This window comes from Protopterus annectens, chromosome 12.part0 (assembly GCF_019279795.1).
Source record: "Protopterus annectens isolate FY-2018-M chromosome 12.part0, PAN1.0, whole genome shotgun sequence".
In the NCBI taxonomy this organism is placed as follows: domain Eukaryota; kingdom Metazoa; phylum Chordata; order Ceratodontiformes; family Protopteridae; genus Protopterus; species Protopterus annectens.
The window spans coordinates 1390998886-1391019039 of NC_056746.1; the positions used below are offsets into that span (position 1 = coordinate 1390998886).

At 38.4% G+C, this 20154-nt stretch overlaps 1 protein-coding gene across 1 annotated transcript in view; it reads right to left on the reverse strand.

Moving 5' to 3' along the window:
- The window catches only part of CHRNA4 (cholinergic receptor nicotinic alpha 4 subunit), a 1115240-nt gene that overhangs the window by 213044 nt on the left and 882042 nt on the right, over positions 1-20154 (reverse strand). The window contains exon 5 of the mRNA XM_044090455.1: positions 17730-19131. Coding sequence (XP_043946390.1) covers positions 17730-19131 — 1402 coding nt within the window. The remainder of the gene's footprint in view (positions 1-17729; positions 19132-20154) is intronic.

A 20154-nucleotide genomic window follows, 5' to 3' on the forward strand; every position in this document is an offset into this window, starting at 1 on the left:
ATACCCTAGCCCAAAGGTTCCTGGAATTCATAAATTCAAATGCACTGGAACAACTAGTCACCTCTCCCACTAGGGGAGATAATATACTAGACCTGATCATGACAAACATGGGGACAAAATGCTCCACACCGGAAGTATACCATTCACTAGTGAGATCTGACCACAAACTAATCACCCTGGATATACATATCCCACCTCCACCCCCAGCACAAAAGACCACAGTGAAAAACTTCTCAAAAGTAGACTTCACTCTTCTTAAGACTGAGATGGTATCCTTTAAGCCCACTGTGCCAGTGGATACCACATCCCACAATGCCAAATCCTTCACAAATGCTTTCTATGGACATCTCCAAGAATGCATGGATCATGCAATCCCAAACAAATGCAAGTCCCTCTCCACCAAATGTAAGCGTCCTGTCTGGTGGACCTCAGCCATAAACAAATTGTATAACAAAAGAAGGAAGCTACTGCATGTCAGAGCGAAATCCCATGAAGGGAAGACATCTCTGATCAACATTAGCAGAAAACTATGTTCTCTCATAAAAACATCCAAGGCAAACTTTGAGAGAAAAATCGCTAAGGACACTAAAGATAACCACAAAGCCTTCTTCAGCTATGTTAGAAACTTGGGCGGAAACCCTCAGATATGCTCAGAGTTGGTTCACAACAACAAAAAATACACTGAACCCACAGATATTGCTAACATTCTGGCTGGCAGGTTCAGTGCAAACTTCTCCCCTCCTTCACCCCCAAAAGAAGAAATACTTATCCCAGCTGAATGTAATCTCCCTGTCATCTCAGATGTCCAAGTGAGAACCGCCCTAAACAAAGCAAAAAACACAGCATCAATGGGACCTGACGGTATCCAGGGGTGCGTGTTATGTGGACTCCAAGAGGAGCTAAACCCACACATAAAAATGCTATTTAACCTTAGCCTTACTTCGGGATATGTACCTGAACACTGGCGTACAGCAACAGTGGTCCCACTCCACAAGGGGGTGCCTCTACAGACCCTGGAAACTACTGCCCCATAAGCTTAACTAGCCTGGTCTGCAAAGCTATGGAAAGAATCATTATGGAACTCATAAACAGAGACATAGGGGACCTACAGACACTTGACCCCACCCAGTTCGGCTTTGTAAAGGGCAGATCCTGCCTTTTAAACCTGGTTGACTTTTTTGAAACAGTCACTAGAGCCATTGATGAGGGCAAAGTAGTCCATACAGCATACCTGGACTTGGCTAAGTCCTTCGACACAATACCCCACTCAGGCATCATAGATAAGCTAAACAGCTTAAAAGTAAACCCTTATGTCACTAGATGGGTTGCAAACTGGCTAAAGGACAGAACCCATAAAGTTAAAATCGCTGGAGCAATGTCAGACTCAAAGCCAGTCACAAGTGGTGTCCCACAGGGATCTGTCCTGGGACCCCTCTTGTTCGGCATTTATTTCTCAGATGTTAAAGCAAACATGGGAGGGCTGTGGCTGACAAAGTTCGCAGATGACTGCAAACTAGGCGCCATAGTCGATACACCAGCAGACACACACATCCTACAAAAAGGCCTCACTGAAACGGACAACTGGTGCCGTAGTCACGGCCTTAAACTAAATGCCAAAAATGTATAGTCATCCCTTTTGGAAAAACAAAGTACCCACAAATTATCACATAGACAGCAACCCACTGAGTACGGAAAAAGTAATCAGAGACCTAGGGACCCAAGTAGACAGCGACCTCTCATTTGACACCCACGTTGCCAAAGTGGTTAGAAAAACATTCTACCTTGCACACCTCATCATGAAGGGATTCACATCCAGATCCAAGGATGTCATTGTACCCCTATATTCCTCCCTCATCAGACCCATGATTGAGTACAATGCCCCATTTGGTATGTACCTCACCCGGCATTTGCAACAGCTGGAGAGACCACAAAAGTACCTCACCAAAAGGATCAAGGGTCTCCAACATATGTCTTATTCTGCCAGACTAAAGAAACTTCAGCTCTATTCAGTAGCATACCGCCTGCTCAGAGGTGATCTCTGCCTGACGTACAAGGCCATGTCCAATAAGGATCTGATGGACATGCTCCACCTCAAAAAATCCAAATCCATCAGGACCACAAGAGCTAAAGACTTAAACCTCGGCACAAGTATGAATAGGACATGCTGGAGGGATAGATTCATAACCCAGAGGCTTCCCATGCTTTGGAACAGGATCTCAGTTCGTATTAGGCAGAGCCCCTCACTGACTCTCTTCAAGAGAAATCTTGATGAGTGGATGGGACATTGTAAGTTTACCCCAGGGGTCACATCTGTGTCACTGCTAGACAGGGGCACAGTAAACTAATTCTATTATATAAGGGGACCTTCATTGTGTCACTACTAGACAGAGGCACAGTATTCTAGATTTATTCTGTACATTTTTGTACCATTTCATGGGGTGGCAAAAGCCACATCACTATGGCTAGGCTTACAAATGCCCCAGGGCAGATAGCCTAGTACTATACTATGAAACTATGAAACTAAGTACATTACTATTTTCCTGTACTGTGTTTCTCACTTATCTCCTTTCTTTCCCAGCACTCTTTGGCTGTCTTTTTAGAATTAACTAACTGTACTTAGGGAATGTGTCCTGTCTCTATCAGGCAATTCACTTTTTTGAAATAGTTACCTCCAAAGGAAATTGCTGCAGATTTTGCTCCAAACAGGGCTTAACAGATCTTCCTCCGCGTTGGTTTGAATTACTCAGCTCCGTTCAGAGCTGCACACATATTTTGTTTGTGGGTTCAATACTGTTTTGGATTCTTTGATTAAATGTTACTATAATGTGCACATTGTATTCATGTTCTGATAACTATTTACCAACTGTGCGTTTTGTAAATGTTTTACAGTTTTCATTATGCAGCTATAATTGCTGCTCTGGTACTGCTTCTGAGCCAGAAAAAAAAAATGATGTTCTTGCTGAGTAATTTCACCCTAGAAACAATAAAAGCTGAGTAATGCTGTTGGCTAGAGCTTTCTTTTTATTGTTTCAGTCTTCATATACTCAATGCACAGTTTATAGTTTCCCAGTTCAGAATGCAACACTGATTCTGTGTCATTCCTGAGACCAAAACCCCATAAAAGTTGCTTTTCTTTTTCCTGTATTTTCGTATTTGATAAGTATGCATTTTCAAACACTTGCATTAGTGCACTATTTTACAAGTAAATGCCTTGCTGCTGCCACTGAAGTAGCATCCCAGGTCATTTTAGGGTCAGCACACAAGTCAGTATAAAACCTTATTTGACCCATATCATGAACCACATTGGCTTTAACAGTCAGATAGCTTAGAACAGTATCAGTCAACCCTTCTGACCAGCTGCAGAAAAAGTCTCCTGTGGCAAACCGATATTCCATTTTGTTTAGAATTATTTTATAGGAAGTCATGACACTGGTGGATGGATGGCGTAGCTCAGATGTTTAATATTGCACTAGCTTTTACCTCAATGTGTTCTATAGTATGAGCTAGAGGGGTGCTTTTCAGGGAATTTCCCCAATTTTCTCCAATATGGTATGACCAGGGAGTGTATATGTGCATATGCAGATATATATATATATATATATATATATATATATATATATATATACACACACACACACACACACACACACACACACACACACACACACATATGTAGTGTAGGGGGGTGTGGGTGTGGAGAATCTTAGATGGGGGGGTGTCTGCAGGAAACATTTTTTCTTTTTTTTTTTAGTTTCTGACATAGCTGTTTTCAAAATTAATTTTTCAGAAGCCTGTGAGTACAACTGTGCTTCACTTGCTCATAGGTAAATCTGTCGTGTTATTAGAGAGTAATATTGCCTTCTGCATTTTCTTCCCCATCAGACTTATCTAGTAAACTTCTCACACTGTGTCCACATTTGTACATGTGTAATGACACTGTTAGTCTATCCCCAAGGTATGGCATCCCTGCAAACACAATAAATAAATAAATAAATCAGTAAGAAAGACAACATTAAGAATAGCACAATGCCAAGATCAGGGCTTAATTCTGCTGGAAGCTGTCAAAGCAGCAACTGACATGGATGTGTCATATTTAGAAAAATGAGAAACATAAAGTCTGTTGCATTGAAACCATTCAGTGGTAGCAGAATTACGTATGTAATCAGTCTCAGGATTTACAGCTGTCAAGCCATTTTCCAGGCAAGACAAGTAAAATTGGAAGAGAAAGTGCATAACAGATATTAACAATATGGATATAGTATAAATAATCAACTGGTTAACAGTGTTGCTGATGCTGAAAACACATATGAATTTCTATTTTGAAACTTGCAGCTTGTACTCAGGAATATGCCACTATATGATTCTGGCAGGCCCTTCCTACTACATGAAAAGAGATAGCAATGAAGTTTGTATGCACAGGTCCTTAAAGGGATGACAGATTATTTCACAAGTGTTCTATATTTAAAGAACGTTATAAATAAATATTCATATTTCGAATATAAATGCAGATGAATTAAGTTGGGGAAAAGCAAATGTTAGAATATATACAAATATATGGCACTACACATTTAAGGAAACCTTAACACACACACACACACACACACACACACACACATATACATAAACACACACACACGCACACACACATACATAAATAGACACACACACACACATACACATGCACACACACAGACACACACACACACACACACACACACACACACACACACACACACACACACACACACACACACACACACACACACACACACACTGGTCACCTGAGCGGCCATTTTTTGGAGATGGTAGGGGAAGCCAAGCTACTTACAACATTCCACACAGATGCAGGGAAAATATATAAACTCCATGTAGTGACTGAAATTCAGAAATTAACCTGATGTGTGGAGTTGCAAGAAAGATATCTAATCACAATGGAATCATGCTTTCAAAGAAATACAGAAGCAATTGATATTTTCAACAAAATTCAGCCTCTAAGTATAAGCACCATTCCTTTCTACCCTAATTTTATCTAATTTTTTGAAATTGACATCCTGTGCAGTTTTAGAACATATGTGTAGGCATCTTGTAAGAATATTACCCAGGAGAGTATACTTACCACTTTAAGTGGAAAGGATGCAATATCTATAAAAATGCAAATGGAATGCTGATATTAATAGAATGGTTATGATTTAGTCATATGTACTTTAGAAGTTTAAAATAAAACAACAGTGGAGCTGTGGTGGGGTTGTGGTGGTGGAGAGAATAGATGAAATCCGAAAAAACTTTAAAAGCAAGAACATACCAGTTATGACAACTGCAAGTGACATGCAAAGCAATGAAATGACTAATACGACAAGTGGGAGGTAATGAAACTCAAGTAAGTGCCTTGTGAAGTGATAACATTCAAAAATATACAGCAGTAGATAATCCCTATAAAAGGACGCCATTGCTTGAGCAAAGAATAGGTAACCTAAAAGATAATTCAGGAACGAACAATATCATAACTTAGCTGAGGGGGTTCTGTGGGTCATAGAGAAGGAGATGAAGCCTGACTAAGCCTTTCTTGAGTTTGGTTTTGGTAGTGGGCCTGGTCATAGGAGAGCCATATGGGTGATACAGGAATGAGTGTTTTGAAATGACACAAACATTCTGGGAGATGGAATACTAGAAGGTTTACCATCTGACCACCACTAGCCAGTTGATGGGCTGGTAAGTTTCAAGGAAAAGGCTGCCAAGATGCAACCTGATAGGAGTGCATGTATTGATTAGCTAGTGATTGGCACACAAACAACTCCTGAAATGCAGCTGCATAGTGCATCTGTCAGCCCCTAGATGGAGATAAAATGTTACTCCAGGGTTTCCCTATCAGTTACCAAAGATGACATTGAACTGGGACCTCATCATGCCTCACACTGCCTGGCTGAACCTTGGGTCCTCACCTTTCCATTATGACTGGATCCATTCAGAGGAATCATGACCATGATCCAGCGATTAAGCCAAATACATGGTGCAGAGAGAGACAGAGAGAGATCAAGAGTAGATGTCCTGACAATAACCTGACAGTCAAAATGCTGTGGACGGATCATGGCGGCCATTAAAGCAAAAACAGGAGAAGGAACTGTTGGTCAAGGATTAGAGGAAAGCAATAAACACATAAACAGTGACTGAAGAGTACATTTTATTCAAATATTTTGAAATAGTTGTCAGTCTTATCAAATCCCCTTGTCAGTTTCTGTAAACTGTATATTAAGAAGAGTGTATAATTCTTTAAAGTTATAAACAGCCACCTCCTTGTAATAAACTGTGAGCAATTTTTGAGAAATGATAGTATTTTCCAGGTACTATAAATGCTTCAAAAGTGTCTATTAGAGGGGTGTCTCCAGTCTTGTCAATGACAAATACAGCAAGCTGCTCACTGCATCGACTATCCAGTGAATGAATATCTAGCACTGCATCGACTATCCAGTCAATGAATATCTAGCACTGCGACTGTCCAGTGAACGAATATCTAGCACTGCATCGACTATCCAGTGAACGAATATCTAGCACTGCATCGACTATCCAGTCAACGAATATCTAGCACTACATCGACTATCCAGTGAACGAATATCTAGCACTGCATCGACTATCCAGTCAACGAATATCTAGCACTGCATCGACTATCCAGTCAATGAATATCTAGCACTGCGACTGTCCAGTGAACGAATATCTAGCACTGCATCGACTATCCAGTGAACGAATATCTAGCACTGCATCGACTATCCAGTCAACGAATATCTAGCACTGCGACTGTCCAGTGAACGAATATCTAGCACTGCATCGACTATCCAGTGAACGAATATCTAGCATTGCATCGACTATCCAGTGAACGAATATTTAGCACTGCATCCACTATCCAGTAACGAATATCTAACTTAGCGAGCAGCACCATGAAGAACAACATTTACTCAAGCAGTTCATGACATTAAAGACAATAAGAAGCTCTGACACTCCTTTTTAAATTAGTACTGAGACTAGGAGTGGGTTGATGTTTGAAGAATATGTAATACAATAAAGGTGCATTCACAGGTTCAGACACATAGTGTAGAAATGTTTGACAGAGTAAGTTTGGTGACTTGCAAGCCACCATTTTCCACTCTAAAGTCATTTTATGACTTGAGAAGCTGCTGCAACTTTAGGTAGAAAATGATCATCTTTGTTTGTGTGACTCAAACTACTGCTCAAGTATGAGTAACTGCAATGATAGTTACAAGGAAGTGCTGTTGTGTGAATGCTTGATCCAGTATAGAATCTCTCTCTTTATATAAATAGGTAGAAAGATATGTTATATGGAGCTTTCTTACTTGGGATGTTTGATCAGATGGAATAACAGTTTAGATTTTGTATACCAGTCTACTTGTTACCCTGTATAACTTGTGGTTCTTTGTAATTTATTTCCCCACAAAAACATTTTTAGTGCAGTCAGATAATTTCATATTCAGACATGCTCTGAATCAGTAGGTGAGCAGTTGAAACTCTCCCTGCATTCCTGTCTTTATGGTGAATTTGCTCAGAACAGAAAGAAGACCATAGTTTCAATTAAGGCAATGCAAACAAACTGCTGCAAACTTTTTTTTTTTTGACAGTGTTGTAGTGGCTGGATAGTAAGTGTTTTCTGTGGTTTTACTGAGAGGTTGTCATTCATACCTTTAAACTGGTTACACTGTGAAATAGTATGGTATTCACTGTGCAGAAAAGCAAAGGTGAAAGTGCAATGATGGTCAAAGAAATTATCCAATCAGGTGAAACTGTATGTTGACATTATGTACAGTACATTGTTCTATTTTTTTAACTGAACAACAGAGTACTTTAACGATACGCTATTCAGCTTTTTTTTTTTTTTTTTTTTTTTGGTATTAACTGACAGAGCACTTTAAATACAGGATATTAATTTCTTCTTTGGTTTAATCTGCTATGCACTGCTGTCTGACAAACTGAGTTATAGTTTTTTATACAGCCAGGATGAGAGCCCTTCAAAAGAATCATTCTTTTATTTTCTCCTTCAGATAGTTCATTTATTTACTGACTAATCATACGCACTGGTAAAAATAAGCGTAAGGTGTAAAGAATATGACTACAACACTTATTAATTGGCTTCATGACTATTGATCAAACTACTAACCTTTGACACTGAAATGAACAAACACTTAGGTCTCAACAAATGGATCATAACTCTGCTCTGTTTGCCAGTTAAATACTATTACGATAAAAGGTTTTTGTAATATTGAATTCTGACCGTTACAGTGATATTTCTGCTGATATACTGCTGGGCCTTGTAGCACACAAGAGCAATATCGACAGAAACAAGAAGCTTCACATATCTGAGTAAAAAAATAATCACAGCCACTTCTGTTTCAATTAACTAAAGTCCAATGAATGCAGTAAGTTGACACTCAAAGACAATAAAAATGATATATCTCTCCTATAGAAAGAACTGTGAACTTTCCTAAACTGATTTGTCCCCCAAAAACGTACCTGCAGATTGACAACCAACCGAGGAGAATTACTTTTATTTAAGTATTTTAATTTATTGGGAATAATCTGCAATATATCTGACGAAAAGTAATGTTCATCTTTTTCTGTCTGAATACCAGTATGGAGTAGACAGCATAAAATTTCAGCTTCCTCAGGGATGCAGTGAAGTATCAGGTATTACTTACAGTAGTACTACTAGTTATTACTTACAGTAGTACTACTAGTTATTATTTACAGTAGTACTACTAGTTATCACTTACAGTAGTAATACTAGTTATTAATTACAGTAGTACTACTAGTTATTTCTTACAGTAGTACTATTAGTTATTTCTTACAGTAGTACTACTAGTTATTATTTACAGTAGTACTACTAGTTATCACTTACAGTAGTACTACTAGTTATTACTTACAGTAGTAATACCTACCAACACATGAGCAAATTATGCAATTCAGGTGATCCATATAAACATGTGTGGAGAAACAAGTCTTTTATTTGTTTTATTAAATATTGTAACAGTGCCTGATGTGCTCTTCATGTTCTAGTTCATTAAAAAGTTATTTCAGGCAAGCAGGGTGATATAGGAAAATGTAGATATGACATTTGTTACACAGATTGTTTTATATTAATACACTTTAAGTGCAGTCTTATCACAGACATGTATTAAACTGTGCCCTCAGATGATCTCCTTGTTGAGTTGGAGGTTCAGCAATCACACTTAAACAAGAGCTTAACATATACTGAAGTAATAAACTGGTGCATAACAAAATGTTCAAGCTATAGCTGGAAGTGCTGTCATGAGGTCTATATCCAACCGTTGAATGGGCTAGCCATCAAATAACTAAATAACAAACAATAAACAGCGAAAGTTCAGTCACTGAACATTCATTACATCAACAAGGTAAGTAACTAGTTGTACAACACTCCCCCGACGTATACACAGAAGTGTTTCAAACCCGCCCAGATGGGGGGGCTTTGCCCTCCACACCCCCTTACTATATATACCAACTCCAAAACTACACCAGTGGAGAAAAGAAGTTTGAAACACTTCCATGTATAAGATGAGGAAGTGTTGGACAACTAGTTACTTATCCTGTCAATGAAATGAAAGTTCAGCGACTGAACATTCACTATTTGTTGTTTGGTGTTCAGCTGTTTGATGGTTTGCCCATTTAATGGCTGTACATACACCCACTGTCATGTGTTATTATAGCCACTGTAATGGGCACAACCATGCTAAATAAAACTAGCAATTTAAATATCTGGGCACTGGAACAATGTATACAAATGTGCATTTTGATTAATCTGATAAGTTGTCATTGTAATGCTTTAAATATAGACAAGAGGGTCTTTAAGTAGTAACTGCATCCAGTATATAAAAGAAAACCTAAATACTTTGTACCACTATCTTAATTGTTCAGCACTAGCTATAGTCTGATTGCTTTCTGTAAGAAATGGCCTTGGGGGGGGGTACAAAGCTGCCTAGGCTTGCTGACCAAGCTGAATAATGGGCTGTTCCACCCCCTCCCCAACACTGTTTGATTCTGGGTTACTTTAGCAGAATGTACCCCTAAATCTCTCCTGTTGTCGGACTCTACATCCACTGGGTCACCATTGTCCTTCAGAGGATAGGTATGTGTCATGTTTATCACATTTCTGTTTGTTTTAAGACTGTGTAGAACAATGTAAAGTCCGTGGTAGCATGTTGTATTTGTACTGATTTTATTCTAGTTGGATAAGCATTATATATGGTGAGCCTCTGCCTTTTAACAAGTATATCTATGATTCATGTATGTAATTTCAATTCCTGATAATTTGGTATATACAACAATATTTTGATGTATTGATTAATTTGATGAATGCTTACAATGTGATAGCTTTAGAATATGCTTAGAAGTGTAGTGCTGTGTTCTGATAAGTTGTTCTGTACAGCTCTATACAGTGTATTACTGATGTTCTCTATCACTACTACCTTCTGCTACACCTGTTGTGAGCTTACATTCATAAACTTAGTAACCACTGCCTTCTCTCAACTCTCAGAATAGCCCATCTTCTCTTGCATTGGCCCACCATGCTCCTTCCTCCCTCTTAAGGAATAAGCAAGCTACCAATATATTAACTTCATTGCTTCACTATAATATTTCAGTTCAGTAGAGTTTTCCATCTTTTTTCTTTCCTTTCCGAGGGTGTGGCCATTACAGCAGTTTCTGTCCTGTAAATAGTAGGAGCTCTGCAACAAGGCACACCATTGTGAAACTTCACTGCCAACAGTCTCATTGTGCAATGCATGCACAGCTTATCATGAAGAGCCTTGTTGTAGATTAACTTTAATGTGTCAAATACATGCCTGTCCTGTGATAGAAAGTGGCTGAGACATTCCCACCAAAGAAGTAGTCCATGTACTCTGAGGACCACTTGACAAATTGCTCAATGTCTTTTCACTTGACCAATTGCATTACACTGTGCAAGTCAGTAACTTCATTTCCACAGCGTCGTGTTGCTTTTTTTCGGTAAATGAAAGAAAACCTGTTCTACTTTGTGCTTCTCTGCTAATTGTTGAACACCAGCTATAAACTGATTGATCTCTGTAATGAATGGGCTGAGTGTAGGAAGCCCACTATGCACAACTTTGTTTTGCTCTCTTTCCGATCCCCAACTCCTACCCACCCCACTCTAGTCAACCATTATACTCCTCGTATAAACCTATCACTCACAACACCCCCTACCAATAGCTCCACAGACAACTTTGCTAGTATCAAGGAAACGCTGATGTTTCTATTCAGCTATTCCATATTTCCATCTAGCATTTAACATCATTCACAACAGACATTCTCCCTCCCATAAGCTTTGCATTACATCTTCTGTTAGTCAGACCACTCTCCAACAGTACCTCTAACTCCCTCCTCCATTCCTCTGCAATCATGTCTCATATACAACAGTCAAATTAAGATTTATCTCTCATCTCTTCATGTATAATATCAGCCTTCCCTTATCTCGCTATACTGTTTATGCTCCTTTACTGTAAATCTCTTTGTACATCCAGAATTAAATTAGTACTTTGTGGTTACTACCGTTCTTACCATACCTATTTGACAACATCATTCTCCTCACCACACAAATTCATCTACATTCATATCAATATTCTCTACACCTTTAAGTTTAAATACCCACGCATCTCAAAATCACTTATAGGCCTACTGACCAAATACAATTTTTTTTTTATATTTCAATTTCTATTTTTCCCAAATAACCCCTCCCTACTTCAAATCTTATCTACATCCTCATCCTCTGTCTTTTGAAACCTTCTGTGTCTTACATTTCAGAAAAAAACAAGTTTTCCCCAAATTCCTCACACTAGTACCCCTACTCTTGTTCTACCAACATCCTTTACCATCACAATTCCAACAAAACTCATATATTATATCCACCTGGCAAAATGCTTCTGAATCTCATCTCAAAATTATATCCTATGTATATCAGCACTTGTATGTCCTACTGTTCAACCACAATTTTCCAAACTAAGAGACATTTACTCACAAGCTGGGTACTAAACATAAATCAAGCAAAAATGCATCTACCCATACCATCATATTTCCATAATGAGGTTTGATTCTGACATGGGGCAATTGGCTAGGCTTAAAATGGCCTAAAAGGGCAGTTAGCTTAGTACTAATCTATGATCCTATGATCAGAAAATTTAGTGGCAACATCCACCCAAACCCAAGTTCAACTCAGCATATTCAGGAATCAGCATATCCCTACCAGCTCCTTTATCATTACCACCTCACACACAATCCCACCCAAGCCTTCATATATAACATACCAACTTACAAAGCATTTATAACAAACTCCCTGAACTGAATGCATGGACAGTGGTACACTCTCCAGATATCCTGGCTGCCACAGAAACCTGGCTATGCCAGAAAATAAAAAAAGTGAAGAAATTGCCCACCAGAGTACAACATTATCAAATTTGGCAGAGCAAAAAAAAAAAAAAAATATATATATATATATATATATATATATATATATATATATATATACACACACACACACACACACACACACACACGTATGTATGTATATATATATATATATATATATATATATATATATATATATATATATATATATATATATATATATATATATATATATATATATATATATATATATATATATATATATATATACATACATATATATATATATATATATATATAGCAGTGTCACTATCTTCTGCAAAAACATACTGCATATCTTCCTTTCCCACACATCCTGCTAACTTTCTCTAACTCAGAAATCCTGCTAAAACTTAACACTTACAAGACAATCACAACCATGGGTATATACCTACTCCAGGTAACAATGCTAAAATACTTCAAGAAATTGTCAGCTGGACCTCCTCAAATATCCAGCAAGAAACCATAACATTGAGCAATGTTAATATAGACTGGCATATCTTAAAAAGATCTTATTAGAATTGCCTCAGGTCTCATTTATCACATACTATTCTATGTGACAAATAATATGACTGCTGAGTTTTTCTCACATATTTTCTCTGACTTGTTCTTTTTCATTGCACTCTGTTACCAAACGTATGTTCTGTGTTTATCTCACTACATTTCTTTCACTGTTATATTTTGTAGTGTAACATGATACTTTGTGATTTAAAAATACTTGATTTTTGAAATATTGTAATTGTGATGCTTTTCTCTATGGGCCTCTACTGAAAATGGACACTTTCTGGCCTAGTTGGACTTTCCTGGGAAACAAATATCAAATAAATAAATAAAGCATACACTTTGAAAACCCATGCAATAATATACATCTGTACAAGCTGACTCAATCGCACTAACTAGATATAACAAAGCTACAGCCAGCAATCACCCCTTGAATGGATCCTGACATCCTCTCCAAATAAGATATCATCCCATGGAACCCTGTCAGATACCCTAAGTGATCACTTAGCAGTCTACACCATAAGGTACCAAAGCAACAGCCCCACAACACATCAGTACAGGCTGGAATGAAACCTTACTAGTTTTCATGAATACACTTTTACTAAAACACAACAATTTCTTAACTGGGAGTCGCTAATGATTCTTCCCATAGATGATGGTGTCTCAGAGTTCAGTAAAATCTTCTTAAATGTTCTAAGCACACTAGCTCACCTAAAAATAAAGAATAATAGCCAGCTCTGCATGATGGTTCAACTTAGCAACTAAAGAATTCAAGAAACAAAGAGACAAGCTTGGAAGGTTTGGACAAAAAATAAAAGATCTCCCACTTAACTAGCATATAGCTAACTAAGAAACCTAACAAAACAACTTATCACCAAAGTTACGAGAGCCTATTACTCAACTAATCAAAATGCACACACACACACACACACACACACACACACACACACACACACACACACACACACACACACACACACACACACACACACAATAATAATAATAATCCAAAACTGTTCTAGGCCTCAAACAAAAAATGGTCAAATCCAGGATAAGCTATACAGCCAATACAAAACACATAGAAACAGAGTAATATCTCATTAGTAAGGGTATCTCATCCAGGGACAAGGAGGTCATAATATCCCTGTATTTTTCCCTTATAAGGCCAATTATTGAGTACAATGCCCCCTTCGGCATGTACTTCGCAAAGCACATGCAGCTGCAGCTGGAAGAGACCACAGAGGTTCCTCACCAGACAAATTCAGGGCCTCAAACATCTACCCCGCACACACAGGTTAAAAGCCCTGTCCCTCTACTCAGTTTCATACAGACTCCTCAGAGATGACCTCTGTCTGACATACAAAGCAATCTCAGGCCCAGCCTTGATGGGACTGCTGCATAGCCACAAGTCAAGCTTCACCTCGAGTAACCCACACACGCGACCTCAACCTGGTCTGTGACATCAATAGGACTTGTTGGCAGGACAGATTTGTGTCCCAGTGACTCCCCCCATCTGTGAAATGGACTCCCTCTCCACATTAAACAGAGCACCTCATTATCCCTTTTCAAGCACAACCTGGATAATTGGATGGTAAACAGAAAATACACCCCTGGGGTTCCACCTGTGTCCCTGCTGGACAGGAGCTTTGGGTGCTGACTTGTCTAAACATGCTGTAAACTCTTGGTTAGGCTTATAAGGGCCTCAGGGCCAATAACTAACTTCCTATTATCCTATGATCCTATAAATACCATAGCCAACCTATTCAATACAAACTTTACACAAACTCTCATAGGTTCATAGGTGTTTACTAAGCTAACAACCAAAAAAGCCTTTTTAAGCCTTGCCACGTATCCCAAATCTCTGACAAATTCTGATATCCTTGATAAGTGTAAACATGGGCCTGGTAGATGAACCATTTACAGGTTACTTGTGTCTATTAGAGACATAGGTGCCAAACCAGGGATGAATTTCTGGTTTCCCATCCAATTGTCCAAACTGCACTTGAATTGGGTTAGGGAGGAGCTCTGCTTCACCCAGACGATATACATAATCATTAGTCTGTCTGCAAAATATCCCAACTAACAAGCTAAAACAATGAGTAAAAAGGTCACACTGAAAAAAAAAATCAGTACAAACAAAATTTTTACTGATTGTTTTTTTCTGTGTGACCTTTTTACTCATTGTTTTAGCTTGTTAGTTGGGATATCTTGCAGGCAGACTAATGATTATGGATATCATCTGGGTACGACAACCCTATGTTTCTAAAGGCTAGCCAAACATTCCACTTATGCTGTGCTGATAATGCCATAAGAAGGCTGAACTGCATGTTCACAGCTAGTTGAGGTTTGCTTTGGCCAGAATTTGTCCATTAACAGACTTGAAAAAAAGTCATGGGCATTCAGAATTGCCATATAGCTGAAACACCTGATGTCCTTCAAGGCTCATTTACATATATCCCATGTTGCCTCTAATACAAGAGGTTTAATCAATCGCACAGTGGAAAGTCTAGCCTTGCTAGATTTTTCTTTAGTTTTTACAGACTAGTTTTAGCAACAAGAATAGCAAGTGTTCAGGAGAGTGATTTCTGAGCAGGAGGAGACTAAACCTCAGAATAAGGAATGAATAAGTTATGCAGTGTACTAAAATAAAGCTGCCATTGAGAGCTCGGTTCTCTGGTGAGCAGGTATGATGGCAAGGAAAGGGGTATGAAACCCATTTCTCTGATACAAGTGATAGCACAGCAAGCATTAAAACATTAAACAGTCTTCACCTTCACATATAAATAACAAACAGCAGCTGTCTCACATGGTACAAGCTCTTACTAGCATGAATATTCTTACCAAAACATCCCGTACACTTGCACTGTGGTTAATAGCAAGAACTTTCTGCTTTATTGAGCATGCTGCTGTTTTATTCTATATATCCTGCAATGCAGTCTTTTCCTAAATAATGTTCTACTTGCTTGTGGCTTAGGAGCTGAAAGAAACATAAAAAACTCTAAAAATAAAAACTTGAATGTTCAGTGCCTTATATATTAAATAATTAGAAACCATGAAACTGGGGTAACTCAATAGCTATTAATTTCTTGCAATCTTTAGCAACACATCAACCCTGCAGTCACTGAACCACTTTATTTGGAATTTTCAGGATTAAGAGAGTACCATAAACAAGAGTTGTGCCTTCCAGGTGACCTGTAAATCAACTGAATAATTTAAATTAAAACTAAACATTAAAATGCTTGGTCCAGCCATTCTAACAATGTATATATAATTCATATTTGAGAACCAGACATGCAACATACAAGCACCCACAGGCACACATGTGCACGCACACACACACACACACACACACACACACACACACACACACACACACACACACACACACACACACACACACACTCTGTGTCATAATACACAACATCTTTGATTAACTCATTACATCCGAGTGATGCCTCCAGATGCATCTGCAGTTAACTCCTACTGACATCTCTAGGCATCAAATATTGCTTGTTCATATTTGTATCAATAATTACAAAACCATGCTATATACAAGCTTTTAAAAGATTTTGCCTTAAAGCTTACACAATGGCAAACTTGAGTGCATTAATATTTGACCTCTGTCTAGTGAAGGTAGAGAGATATTAACTGTTGTTTTCATGATAGTAATTTATATAGATACAATTTGCACATTTTTCTAAATATTTCAACAACCAAATAACATAGACAGAACTCCTTAGCCTCACCTGAAAGGTCTCAGCTAGGTGAATAAAATGCTGCTGACACTATGTGTGTAACTTGAGTGGTTGCTGAGATATTGTAAGTTGTTTATAAAATATTATAAATGTAATAGTGAATGTGCTTACTGTGAATTATAAAATTCAGTTTAAGATCTAGAACCTAAAGAATTCTACCACTATAAATATAACTTGTGCTGAAGTTTGTTTACTTCTTTCATTACCCATTTGGTTCCAGAGATATACACATTTGTTTGAAATGTGAGGATGTAATATGATTGTGCCAAAAGGTTTAGCCTCTGCCCATTGGAAGTTATAGTGCAAACTTCCTGAGTTCCATTGGAGTGAATGAGTTAAATACATACATAACAATTAATCTATCATGCCTCATATGAGTCAGATTTTTATAGAAAAATAAAGCCTTCTTTCTCTGAGTGGAAAACTTACTTCAGGGAAGTGCAGGTATGAAGCATAGTTTCTTTATTGAGGCAGTTAGATAAAACTTGCACCTAACAAAGACTGTTTCTGTGCATTAGTACTCAAGAACTCCAAATCCTATGAAGAGTTATAACTTGCTGCAGCAAACGGTCACAACACCTTCAAAGTAAAAGTCATAGAGTCCAAGCCTGATATGGCATTGTTTCATGCCATGACAGCATTCCTTTAGAGGAAAGTCTGTGAATGATTGCTAATTTGTACATAGTGAACATGAGCTCACCAGGGGATCTGAATGTGCAGTCAAAAAGTAAAAAAAAAATCAAAATAATGTCATGAATTTATGAATATAAGCATTAACTACTTGAAAATTACTTCAAATAGTGGTAGCTTTTTCCTGAACTCTCTCACTAAAGTTTACAGCTACATTTCTGTTTTCTTGTTACTTATATTTCCAGGCGGAAATTGGTGTTGCCGTTTCATGAGTGCTGTTTTGAATGGGAAAAATAGAGAATGCAAACAGCGGCATGCATGTTTCAGGCAAACAGCTAAAATTATTAAAGTAATAGAAAAAGCACTCACAGAGAAATCTGCATCTTCTGCTTTCAAGTGGTCAGCTATGTAGTGGACTCCTTCAATTGCCAGTTTCATGGAAGGGGATAATAAAAGCATTTGCTCCTTTGTAAGACTTGTTGAGTGCAGAAATGAGGAGATCCGGTGTTCAGCTTTTTTTTTACACCTGCATTTGCAACATGAAGGGGAAGCTGTGGGCGGTTCGTCCTTCACTTGGCAGTGTTGTTGCTGGCCGAGTGGTGACCTCTTTGGTGTACTGACATGCTCTGCGTTTTGACTCAGGTCTTCATGGAGTAAGGAATGTTGAATGCTACGAGTTCGACACCGAGGAGTAGTGTCTGGACCTTCACTTGGACCAAAAGGGTGCTGAAAGCTAACAGACCCACCCTTGGAATCCATCAGTACTGGGTCTTCATGAAGGGGATGATCTGTAGCCTTTGGGGATGAACTGCTTGCCTGATGAGGTTCTTCATGCAGAAGAGAGTACTGGCCAGATGGGGATTTTCCAAAGGTTGGGGTTTTGGGGGAATTCTCCACGTAAGTACAGACTTGAGAAGCAGGTAATGATTCTTCATTTTGCTGGACATTAACAGGAGATGGTGGTGGTGGTGGCAACTTGGTCTCTAATGGAGCCTCAAACCAGAATGCAGGAGAATTCACTTTCTTATGCATTGATTCTATAAGCTTTTTGCAGTTGTCTTTTACAACAGAAGGCCTTTTCATGAATAAGTACTTGGGGATTATATCCAGAAATGTCCTCCTTACCCAATCTGGCATAGTATGTGTTCGTGGAGATCGGTGGTGTACGTTGAGTACAAAGACTGTGATGATGATGGACAATGTAACAAAAATCATGGTAAAGAGCAAATACTCACCAATCAGAGGTATTACAAGTGATGTGGAGGGAATAATTTCGGTTATCAGCAGAAGAAAAACTGTAAGAGACAGTAGCACTGAGATGCAAAGTGTTATCTTCTCACCACATTCAGAAGGCAGGTAGAAGACAAGAACCGTCAGGCAGGAGATGAGAAGACAGGGAATAATCAAGTTGATGGTGTAGAAAAGGGGAAGCCTTCGAATGATAAAGTAATAGGTAATGTCCGGGTAGCTTTCTGGACAACATTCATACTTTTTGATGCTGTAGTTGCCCACTGCATTGACAATGACCCACTCACCACTTTCCCAGTAGTCCATCTGATCAACATGGCTATGCATGCTCACCAGGTCAATTTTGGCCTTATCATAGGTCCAGGATCCGAACTTCATCTTGCATACTTGCTGGTCAAATGGGAAGAAAGTGACATCAATATTGCAGGAACTCTTGTAGATAGCCGGTGGCATCCATTTGATGCGTCCGTCATGAAACAGGTGAGCTTTGGTCAGATGAGTTATTGCAAAATCTCCATCCGCACTGTAGACACAAAAAGAAAAATAAGTAATTTGCTCTCTTGTGTTTTACATAGTGATATCAAATCATGATGAGAAAAACGACTTATGGATCATGTTCACAATGACTCCTTTTGGTCTACTTACTGCCTCTAATCCAAATGTCGGCTCTAAACAAGGCATTCTTGTCTCATAGTATTGTTTGTCAACCCCCCTTCATTGGCTGCTTAACAGGTTTAAGACCGATCTTCATGGCTCCTTAACAGATTTAAGGCCAACCCCCCCTTATTGTCTGCTTAACAGATTTAAGGCCAAGACCCGCCTTCATTGGCTGCTTAACAGGTTTAAGACATATTCAGGATGCTACTAGTTTTATCCACTTCTGTTTTCACTAAAACAAAAAATGCAAAAAGCAATGCACAGTTATATCCAGCACTTATTTAGTATCATATTCATAATCTACCAAAGATGTACAACTCAGGAAACACTTGGACAGTCAGTGAACACCATTCCTTAATTTTCAAACAAGACAGAAAAATACTAGTGTCTGTCATCCACACTAAAAGTAGTTTCTTGTTTTGCCTTTTTTTCTAGTCTTTACCATGGATAGAACTGGCAGACTCTACCGTGAACTTCTGATAGGAATGACACTCTGCTGAGAGAAAGAACTAAGAAATAAATGGACAAGCATTATGGCTTCCACTTTACTTCATTCCTTGACAGATGTAGTACAGCAGGAAGTCACAAACCTGATACACATTAAAATTAAACAAACTTTTACACCATAAACACATAATTATAGTTAACTGCATGTTCACTGGACTTGTACAGGAAAACCAAAACAAACAAAGAAACAAAAAATAGCATGAAAGTCAACTTCTGTTTATTTCCACACTTCAATCTGCAAGCCGTGACTTACTGCCATCCACGCACAATCAGAAAACTGGTCCTCAATCCTAAATGGCATATAACAGAAGTACTGAAGATGGAACGCGTGATACTGTGTATAAAAGTATGCATATGACTTGGTTGATGCCCACATGGGAGT